The following is a 12,396-nucleotide window of genomic DNA, read 5'->3' on the forward strand; positions in this document are numbered from 1 at the left end:
GTTGCAGACTGAATTATTTCCAATAACGCCCGGCATCTGGTAGATGCAACTTGAAGAATTTAGATTGGCTTTTGCTATGTTCAAATATTTTACTTTTGGAATTATTATTTTGATTAGATTTATTTTCTGCACATTCTCTTTTTTTATATTTTTCTTTACATTTGTGTACTCTTTCTTTATAGATTTTTAGAATGGATGAGAATGTCGAAAGCTTCGCAATTCCAGAAAAGTCAATAGATAAATTGAGATTCTGTGTTCCAGAAGCCATTATGAAACATTTGGATTGATATTATTCAAGATTGCTTCGGACGACAGTGGGTTTGATTATTATGTGTTTTGAAATTTTCATGAAGTTAAGTCTGATAGAAAAAATAATGCCTTACGCATTGCTTTGTATCACGGATCCTGCAAGCAGAAATTCGTTGTTTATATCGACCACTTTTAAAGACTGATAAAGAATCAATCGTGAAACGAATAATAAAAAAAATAATAATAACGCTTTTCACGAAGATTCACGAGCAATATAAAAATTACTTTGAAATTTGATCAATCTCCTTACATGATTATGCAAAGCTCTTCAGCTATCAATTCATAAAGATTAAAATTGAATATTGATTACCTTTATAATTACTAAAGGAAAGCTAATAAAAACTTGAAAGTGTTTTAAATTTGTAAGTTTATTTTAACGGAATAAAACCAATTCATATTAACCCCTGCAGATGGAGCTGCTGTTATTAAATGTAAAGAGGGTTGCTGTTAGCGCCATCTAAGCACTTACATTTAGTCACTCAAGATCTTCCGAATCGTCCCCGAAAGAACGAAAAATGGGATATCTTATGAATTCTTATCACTTTCGTAAGCTCTTTCGAAAAGAAGGTGAGAAATTTTTTAATTTCTTATTTGCAGTATGCAAAATTATTACTTTTTATTCACCTTCCATAAAATACTTAGTTTACTTAATCTTTTCTATAGAAAAATATGGATTTAATACCAGTTAAAAAGTAGATGAAAAATTTTCATTTCGATTTTGGCTAAAATAACGATATTAAAATGTGCTACAATTTTGTTATTTAAATTTCTTTGCTAAAAAAATAATTAAATATTTTCATCTTCCATAAAATGCTAATTGATTAAATCCTTATATGTAATAGAAAAAGTGAAGTAATGTGAATTAAAGTTATTAGTTGTGCTTATAGGTAAACTAACTGCAGTAGAACATTTAAAATAGTGTTGTTCAATATCTTTATTTACATACAATGTAAAACATTAGCATTTATAACAAATTTTAACATAATATATAAATATATTCGGATCTTTTCTGATTTCTTACATTTAAAAAATTTTTTCACAGTGAAAAAACTGGACACAGATCAAGTGGAAATGCCACCACAGACGAGTAAAAAGGATTCCACCAGGTATTCTTTTGTATTCCCGTTTGTACTGTTATTTTAAATTGATATTTTTCATGTGCAGTAAAGCACCATATATAATTTCTTCAAGAGATTGATGCAAAATAACATATAAATTAAGACATGGCTGCAATCAAAATTTTAATATTTTTTGTTTATTATAAAATTAATATTAATAATGTAATTAATTCATCTGAAAGTAATAACTTTAAAGTTTTTTTAGATAGTACTAGCATGTTTCTACATAGAAGTGAAAGAAATTATTAAACATTAACATTTATTCTGTAACTTGTTTACAAATTACACATTTCTTTTTTATATGAATTTATGCACATATAGTTACACATTTAATTACAAAAATCTTTACTTGTCTCGGATATGTTGACTGTAAGCAAGTATTCAATACAGTATAATGAATTCAATCAGGTTCATGAGATATTTTGACAAGCTAACAAGCTTGAAGTTTCTCAAAGGAGTCTATCATGTCTTTACAGGAAGGTATAAAAATTTCTTATTCTTTTTTCATCATCACTAAAATTAATTCCAAAAAAGTTGTCTTCAATTAATTCTTTGATTGTGAAAAATTCCAAAGTCACGAATTATTTTTTTCACGAAATCCTAGAAATGGTAGAAATAATGGCCGAGACAGAAAAATTTATCAATTTTAGAAAACAGGAAAACTAAAGGCAATCAAACTTTTGCATCCTAATAACAAAGTACTTTTTCCTTCCACTGATTGCAAATGCATCTGGACTGTGAGGAAACATCATAAATCAGACATGTATAACTGTTTTTACTTTATGTAATTTTAGCATCAACATCCTGTCAAAAATCAAAAAGGCCATAAACCAAAAGGATGCAAATTAGCTCTTTACCCTCACTTGTATTTTTTTCCCCCCTTTTCTTTTATTGACTTTTTGTTGAGATCCATGTTGTCTGCTTCCCTGGTGTATGTGAGTGCAATAATTGACACAAAAAAAAACAATAAACTATATGAACGAAATTTCATATTCAAGTTTATCATCAGAATTATACATCTACTCAAGAGCAAATCAAATAGTGATGAATGATCTCACAATTTTGAAGGAGGTACGGGCTCATAGGTTTTTGGAACTTTATTTTCGTGGTATTTTCAGTATTTAATTTTGAGTTTTCATTTATTTTACAGCGATCATGGTCTGATGTTTAATCAAATATAAAAATAAAGTGTTAGTTAAATTTTACTATTATTATTCTAAAAACACTCCTAACTAGTTATCTTTTGAAAGTTTTTTAAGTCTAAAAAAATTAAATATGGTATTTTGATTCTATAATTAAATAGTATTTGAATTATGTTAAAAAGATCTTGTTATTTTGTTCCATCAACATTCTTGGACAAATTGCTTTAAATTTTTATTTGCTTTATATACAAGATAATGAAACTAATTGTTTTATAAATAATCTGCATTAAAATATTTTGTTATTTTAGTTTGTCAAAATATTTTTCAATTTAAAATGTTAATAAGGGTGTTAAAATAAAGATATACAAACACATGTTTTGGATGTTGGTAAGGGAAAAGTGTCTAAGAGTCATGCTTAATCTGCCCCTGTATCTGCTTCAAATTTTGTATTAAACTTGTCCACTGGTTGATAGTCTGTTGATCTGGAACACGATAATTCAAACAAAAGCCAGATAAATGAAATTTAATATTTAATCTTCGTATCAAAACTGTAAATTCGTATCAAATTTTGTACTTAATTAATTAACAGAAAGAATGCACACCTTATTCTCTTCACTATATGATAAAGTTCAACATGAAACACACTATACTGTGAAAGTATACAAGTGAAGAAAAGAAGAACTAAAGTATTCCTGTTAGTTTAATTTTATAACATTCTAAATATTGATGGTTGATAAAAAGAAAATTTGAAAGTCTGTGGATTGAAATTCAATATAAAATATCAAAATTTAAAAGTTTCAGTTTTAAATTTTAGGAGAAATAAAAAGAGTAAACAAAAAAAAAAGCTGTTAATCAAAATAATTAATCCAACATTTCATGCCAAAATAGTGCTAATTTAAGAAACTTAATATTTATACTCATACCAAAAATATTAACCAATGCAATAACAATATTACAGTTAATGCAATATCTTTTTAAAATTGCTACCCGACAGATGGCAGTGGAAAAATTTCATGTACTGTTTGGATAAATTTTATCATGCAAACTTTTAAAATGGCCATCTAGCGATCCAGATTATCCTATGGAGAACAACATTGAGATTTCACTGGCAGAGTATTAAGTACATTATGAATATATATACCATCTGTTGAGGTGCTTTTCATGATCTGGTCAAAAATGGGAAGCAGTAGCAGCATGGGTCTGAAAATAGTGGTGGCCACGAGACAATAGGGAACCATTTACATTTAAAATGCTATCATTTAATTTTTATAATGAAAAGATAGAATTTTCAAAAATGCATGAATTGAAGCCAAAAGATGAAAATAAAATTTCTGCAACATTAAATGTCATTTAGTACATCAGTATTTTTCATATACATTTATTTGTATTCTGAATTGGGATTTGATCATCTGCTATTATGTAATGTATTTTTATTTTCTATAAATGATTGTAACATACACTCAATAATAGCTAATCTGAAGTGAAAACTAGCTTTTCTCAAGCTATTTTTTCATAAAGATTTGCTTACTAATGCAGAAGTATAATAAAAGTTTAAGTGTAACTTGAAATTTATCATATCTATTCCTAATCTAATATATAATAATCGGAAGCAAAAAAAATTTAAAGCATAATATTTATGATTGAAAATGTAATAAGTTTTTGGTAGTTGTATAGCATAATACTATTTTGAGAATTTTTAGTTAAAACTCAGTATGAATTTTAAAAATACTTTTAAAAAAGATTGCTTAGACATATATTAACAATTAAAAAATACAGAAGTATGAAGCACACACTTCACTACATAAAGAATTCAAACAAAAACTATGCTTAGAATGCTATATTATAATATAATGTATAAACCAGAAACAAAGTCTAAATTGCATGGTTGTTGAATTTTGGTATATGGTCTTTATTGTAAATTTATAGATTTGTATCAAGTTTTGAGCAAAATCCAATAATAGGAAATCTGTTTGTCTGAATATAATTAAACACAAAAACTACAAAATAGAGAAAGTTGGATAAATAAAATTTTGTAAAAATATTTTACCTCTATTAGATAATTATATGCCTATCAAATTTGGAACCAAATTCATCCATCTCTTGGTCTGTATTTCTACAAGAAGGTACATGCAATACTCTATGTCGAATGACTTAAATATATGGAATTCGGTGTGTGATTTTGTAACAACACTTATAATTCTGTGTTAATTTTTTTTAATCAATTGAAAAAAATATATATATCTAAAACAAAAATTTAACCTTCTCGTACTATTAATTGCATTCATTTTTAATCATTAAAATAATTGCTAAGGATCCCACAACAGATTTAGAAATGTTAGATTGATGAAAAAGATCTATATTTCATAACTATTGTTCAACAATGTCATGCATCAGATTTATATCCTTTGCCTAAGGTTCACAATGTTATGCACAAATGGGGAAAGAGATAACATCTTCATTAGAGTATGCAAAAAAAAAAATTTCACGTGACCACTCCTACTGGTTTATTTTGATATTTACAACTGACCCAAGTCTCATAAGAAAATAGAAAATTAAAAATTCTGAGTAGGAAAACAAAAGCACACATAGTTTTTGATATTAAAGAGAAAGTATCTCGACCATAATTAGGACTATTAGGTAAATCAAATGTTAATAAATATGAAATGGTACTTAATAAATTATCAGGATAGTTAAAAGATTATTAGTTGTTAACTGTCATTAACTATCTAATATAATCACTGAATTTATAATTTCTCATACATATGGGAAAAAATGATTCTAAATTTCAATTAATTCCTGACTAATACAATATTAGAAATCATTAAAATATTAGAATAGGGGACAGAAATTTTTAATACTTAATCACATTTCAGTACCAGTCTCATTAAAAATGATCTGTTAACTCATTCTCTAAGATTTCAAAAAGTAATCCTGTGGATTTGAGACTCGCAAGATTTTGAATTCAAACCTTTAATGTGTGTCTTGCACATCCAATACAAATTTAGATCTTATTGCAATACTTTTTAAAAGTCATGTAGAAGGTAACAGGTGCATAGAATAATTTTATCTTTTAAAAATAAACACTTAACAAGTACCTTTTAAGCACCTACAGAGAAAAAAAAAATAACCAACCTTAATCTAGAATTTTTTATTATAGAACTATGAGTTCAATGAAAAAAATTAAGTTGAATATTAACTCAATCAGTGTCCAATTTTATGCAAATATAAACATAAAATACCACCAAGAATTACTGAATATTTTTTTATCAACATGAAACTAATTAAGATGTTTTTTATGTAAGTTTTGTTTAAAAAATCTTATTAAAAGACTTCCACTACATATCTTAAATTAATTACTCTACAATTAGTCCCACAATAAAAAAAATGTTTTATTTCTATTTCATTAACATTCCAATTGCTCAAAAAAGGTAAACAGCCTAAATAAACCTATCTAGAATATAAAAATCATGCTAATTTTATTACACATGTAAAGAAAAGGCTGTTTCTTTTCATATGTATTTTCAAACACTTCAATTTGCTCAATTTTCTCACTAATAACTTTCCAAACTCATTAAATTTTGTTAATAGTGAAAAGTGTCTGGCTTGTCAAACATTAGCTTTATATTCAATTTCAGAAATTTCCTTTTCTAAGAGAAATTTCTTTTTTCTTAAAGAGATCTACAAAGCAGAGTCTAACTTTTTTCATATCATTGACAACTTTTCTTGAGCCATCTGTTACCCACAAAATAGGCAATATTTTGAATGGATCAATGTTGTTGCATTCTCAATTCTTTAGTAATGTTTACTGAGTGGATTCTGCCAGACTGTTTTATGTTATCATAGACTACATGTTGTGAAACATGTATTTTTCAGTCAACTTTCCCACTTCAATATTTTATTTAATGCTGAATCCTCTTTTAATAGATGCTTGTTCGAGGAGGAATGAAATAATTTTTAAAACTCTCCACAGTTTAAATTTAGGTTCTTTAAATAAAAGATAAAAAGAAAAAACCTCATCCAATTTCATTTTCCTGACAGGCAAATTTTTGAAATCGAGTAAAGATGATTTGACATGGAAATTTATAAACTTCATGAGAATAGCATCTCCATTACATCTTTTTATCCTTTTTAATGAGAGTATACCTGAGAACATGTTTCTTTTCTCTCTCTTATTTCTTCTCTGCTAAAACAACATTTCTTATTGATGCAACATTTATTGAAGATCCAATCATTATTTATTTCACATTTTTAAAACAAGCTATTGACAGTCATACTTGAAAAGCATATCATTGGATATTGCTGCTGCAGAATGTAAGTCTTTCAATGATTTGTTCTTTCTTATGCACACACCCACTTTATCAACTGGAGAACAAGATATATTGTTAGAAAAATCATACTGTCATTAGCAATTTACTGAAGAAATAATTTGAATTCAGAAATTTTCTTTCAAAACTTTAAAAAATGCAATCATTGTTTTATTAACTTGTGTATATCAGATGCATAAAAAGGCAAAAGCAGGTCATTACTCTGATACTTTTGAAAAAATGTCTTAATATACTCCACTATGCATGTGAAACCAACTAAAAATGTATCTCCAATACTTCATTGCAACCTCTCTAATAAAGGCACTATCACTCCTCTCTTGTGTAAGGTCATAAATTTTCAGAGCGCACAAATTTTTACTTTTGGAATCCCAGGATAGGAATGGATTTTGCTCAAAAATTGGTAGGAATCTGCAAATTCAATTTTAAGATATTCCAGCTCATAGCATTTTTCAGTTATGTTCACAGACAAATATAATTCCAAAAATGTGTTATTCAGAAGTTTGAATCACAGAGATTTGGCAAGGTTACAATTATTTCTCTTTCAATAGTTTGTATATGAAAAAATAAAATGAGAATTTTATTGGTATTAGTTAATTTATTTTTAGATTTTTTGATAAGAGTAACATATATTTAAAAGTAATATTGAAGCATCATAAATATTTTATTTTACTTTTATTTTTGAAAGTCTTGAATCATTTTGTGTATTCTCTTATTGAAGTACACAATAAATGAAATACACATTTTCAGACTTACTGTTTTAAACTTTTGCAAAAAAATTAATTCAAGTAAAAATACTTACATAAATTACTAATAGAGAGTAACTAGATGAAACTTGAAATATAATGAACAAGTAATCATGTGTGGAAAAACAATGGTGAAATGAAGTTACTGTCAAAAACCAATACTCGTGATTTACATGAATACATAAAATTATTTCTGAAATGAAAGGATTTCCCCCCTATCTAAAGAAGCAAGAGCTTAAAGAAGAGTTATGTACATGAAAGGTTTGTATTTCCCCCTATTTCAAAGAAGTGAAAGAAGAGTCCAGTAAATGGAAATGTTTTATTTTCCCATTTCTATTAGTATTTCCTTTAACTGAGATAAAACCCTTTCCACTTACTTTCAGATTCATTAAATATTGAATGATCTGACATTGCATAGAAAATACAGCCTATAATTGAGCAAATCAAGAATGGAGGGTTTTTTTTTTTTTTTTTTTTTTTTTTTTTACATCACAAGGAAAATATAAGCAGATAAAAAAAAAAAAGCAATTTTAAGGACTATAAAATATAAGCAGTTTTTAAAGACTTTTAATGATGTTACACACCCTACATAAACTTGTGTGAAATTTTTTATTTTATTCTTGTTTACCAACGTTTATTCTGCCATAATATTAATAGAAGGAAGAGATGAGAAAATTTTGAAGCACTTATAGCAAAAATTACAGTTATAACATATGAGATCAGCTATTAATAGTTATATAATATAAATGTCATACTACTAAAGTGTTAATGTAGAATCAAATATATATATATATATTTAATATCAGCAGTTGACAGAATGCCAACATGTATGAAAACAAATGCATTTATTAAATTTTTTAACATTGTAAATGTAAATATACTTTTGGATAAATCATATACAATATCCTTTTAATGTCAGCAACTGTTTGCAGAAAATAATTTTTAAACCTCAGATTCTTGAAACATTACACACTTAATCAAAAGAATTTTTATGTGAAATTTTTTTTTCTCTCCAGATAATAACTTTTACAGAATGGTATAAAATTCAACAAAACATTAGGAGTAGCAACTCAAAAATAAATAGAGAAATTAATTAGAAAAAAAAATTAAAAATGCAATATTAATGAACTGTCCAAATTTCTTCAATATCCCTTAGAGCATTTGTGAGCAAAATCCTTTTAGTATCTTGAATTTTAATGAGATACAAGCTATTTATAAACTTCACTTTTATTTATACATAAGTTAAATAAAATATTTTGTTTTAAAATTTACTATGAGTTATTAAAGTCAAAGAAATATGAATGAACAAAAAGAGACTCATGTAAGTACTGAGTTTATTGTTGAAAATCACATTTTTTATCAGCAGTTGTTCTTTTGAAAACTTTTAAAGTCTATTAAATGGTAAAAATAACAGTTCAATATCTAGCTATGCTTTGTTACATAGGGGCAATGAACTAATATAGTTAAACATGTTTAATTAAAATAGCGACATTCTTATTTTTACAAAAGGGGGCATTAAGACACAGAAAGGCATACAATTTGAAAAATGTCTAATGTTTCTAATATCTTAAACATTGTTTACAAATTCTACGATTTACAATTTAATATTATTTTTGTAGTAATACTGAAGAATAATTATGAAAAGTAATTTTGTAAAATCATCATTATTGTACTTTATTTAATCTTTCAGTCATATTCTGTTCAAAATTTAACATGAAATAAAAGAAAAATTTTGATTAAGTCATTCTAGATAAAATCCTGTGAACAGATGCAAGAGAAAATTCGTAAAACACATTACAAATCATACGTGTTTATTATTCTTACTGAAAATTCTAGTGATGATTTATAAAGATTGATATTCATATAAAAACCTTTAAAAACATATTTTTAAAATTGATACTTAAAATCAAATATAAAAGTGTTATGTAGAAGAAAAAAAAATTGCATAATTTATGTGTAAAATTAAGCATAAAAATACTATTCTTGAAAATAATACATATGGCCATGACTTCTTTATTTATGAATTAAAATGCAGTTTTCAAAGATTTTCAGGAATTGGGAAGAACTTAAAAGCTTTTGAATTGGTAAGAACCTTTACTCTCCAATAAAAGTGAAGAAGTCTGTTGAACTACAAGCTAGAAATTCCCTCAAGAAGCTTGAATAATTTTTCTTTTTAAACAGAATAATGTAAGGTCATACAAAATTCAGAAGACATCATATTCTGATTAAAAAGGATATGTGCTATTGAATATGACTAGCAATGATAATAAACCAAAATTACCGAAAAACCCTTTCCTTAAACCGTGCCAGAATCCAAAATCTTAGTTCTGTCATAAGAATGATATTTTTTACCATAAAATATGACAAGTAACCTCATTTTCAGCATGCAGCAGTAATGTTTATATAGTTAATAATATAGTTAATATAATATATAATGTTTATATAGTAATGTTATAGGTTGCTTCTTTCAGCATTAGTTGGATGCTTCCAAAACTAAACCTATAATATTTCAACTGTGTTAGTCGTTACTTGTATCTAATAAGATTCTACTTATGCTTATTTTGTAATCTTAATATTAGCTGCATCATTGTATTAGGCATACGAGTGTAGTATTTCACTGACAAATTATAGCTTAAAATCATGATTCCTCTCTGTACCCATAATTTTATTTATAAATACAAATGATTTTTTTTTAATTGATAAAGACTACAAAAAGATGAGAATGGGTTAAAAGACTTCCTGTTCAGTTGTATATTTAAACATCAATTTCTTAAGTACAATTACTGAGTAAAAATCAGATTATTACATATTTGTTATGATCTTGATTTCTCTTTTTTTACCATGATTTTAAGAGATGCAAGGTTAATATCTAATAGCATGGATCTATTCAATAGATTGTTGCTCTTCAAAGATATTCATGACTTGAAATAGTTATGATGAACATCAATATATGAAATTAGGCATGTTTGTCATAGCTGCATATGAACTTGGTTAGTGTACCAATATTAAATATTCATTTCATTATAATAACATATTTTTGTTTTTCAAAATTACTTAAAAGTAATCATATCTATAATTACATGTGCAGTTACTCTCCTTGATACATAATATTTCACTTAAATTTGTCTGTTAGCACTATATTTATTACTGTTGATGCATTTTTAACACTGAAATTTAAATATAATAAATTCAAAACCAAATTATAGAATATTTAACTTTAATCTTTTATAATGATAACATAGTTGATTTTTTAATAAATACTGAATAAAAGCTTTTTTTCAAAATATTCACTAATTATAATATGTTCTGTTAACAGTATTATCAATGACAACAGCAAATATTTTATAATGATTGCTTGAATATTGAACAACAAGAAAAAGGGCAATTTTTCACTGATAACAGCAATGACTGATATAAAACACATATATCCATTAAAAAACTATATTACTTGGTTTTTAAATGACTTTTGAAAAATAACATGCCATAAAAATCAATTTATAAAAGTGAAACATAAACAATAAATGCCATTTTTTTTTCAAAATGTAAAATTATAAAAGTCAAATTTTCAATTATTTTTTTAAATGATTTCTTACAATATTCTATCATTTAATCAAATGGATATTTTCAATTTAAAGAAATTTCTAGATGACCAATTAGAGCTATATATGAAAGAATATGATAATGTGCATTTTATAGGAAAATGGCAAAAAGGAGCAAGGGCAAGACTGCAAAACCAAAAGAAAAATTACATTTAGAAGCAACAACTTCAAGTAAGTTCATGTTTTTTTTAACAGAAAAATTTCTGATTTTCACCTAAATAGCAACAATTTGTTTAGAAGTAATAAATCTAATGTAACCAATCCTATTTTTAAAATAATTTTTTTTCATTCATAATCAAGATTAAATTAACCAATATACTGGAAATGGTATAGGAAACTGTCATTTAAAATAATGTGATTAAGGAATTATTAAACATAAAAACACATTCAAAACATTAATCAATAAATATTTAAAAATTTCTAGAATTACACTTTATATCAGAATACCTGTTTCTCTTAACCTGTGAAACTTAAAACCAATAAAACAAGAACTTGTTATAATTAGTTTTATTCCATGCAATATTTCTTCAGTATGGGAATTATTTAAAGGGGTACTGTGGTAATGTATAACCATACTATTTTATCTAAATATAAGTTTGTTTATTTAGATAAAATAGTTTGCATATATATATATATATGCATATGCCATACTATTTTATCTTAAAAATAAGTTTAAGTTGAATACAATAATTCTTTTTAACTTTTCAATAATAAAATCTTTCAATCCCAACGAATTTTCTATAGAAGTAAACCCTAGATCTGGTGTGTAAATAACAAAAATAAAATGGTGAAATGAAGGGGCAATTTGATGTTCTCCATAATTATTAAAATACATTTAATTTGTTTACTGAATAATCAAAACAGTATTCAAATTCTAATTTCTTTTTTAAACTTTTTTGAAAAAAAAATATTTCAATATTGAGATGTTATTTCAATAATGAAAAGTTCACAAGTTTGATTATAGTTAATTTATTAACAAATGGAACTTACGATTTAACTTAAAATCTAAAGGGTGCTATAGCTGAAACTTTGTGGTTCCATTATTCATACTACATTTTGAAAATATTTTTCCTAACCTTTAAAAATTAGAAATCTTTCTTTCATTTCAGATTTTTTAAAATTATACATGCATATTCTATAACCCTTCTTTTTTTTTATAA

The 12,396-nt window shown here is 25.6% G+C and overlaps 1 protein-coding gene across 1 annotated transcript in view; it reads left to right on the forward strand.

Annotated features, from left to right (window-relative positions):
• Positions 1-813: 813 nt before the first annotated feature.
• Positions 814-12,396, forward strand: part of LOC129958730 (uncharacterized) — a 28,512-nt gene continuing 16,929 nt past the window's right edge. The window contains exons 1-3 of the mRNA XM_056071384.1: positions 814-876; positions 1,352-1,415; positions 11,334-11,407. Coding sequence (XP_055927359.1) covers positions 825-876; positions 1,352-1,415; positions 11,334-11,407 — 190 coding nt within the window. The 5' untranslated portion in view covers positions 814-824. The remainder of the gene's footprint in view (positions 877-1,351; positions 1,416-11,333; positions 11,408-12,396) is intronic.

The sequence above is a fragment of the Argiope bruennichi genome, chromosome X1 (assembly GCF_947563725.1).
Source record: "Argiope bruennichi chromosome X1, qqArgBrue1.1, whole genome shotgun sequence".
NCBI classification, from domain to species: domain Eukaryota; kingdom Metazoa; phylum Arthropoda; class Arachnida; order Araneae; family Araneidae; genus Argiope; species Argiope bruennichi.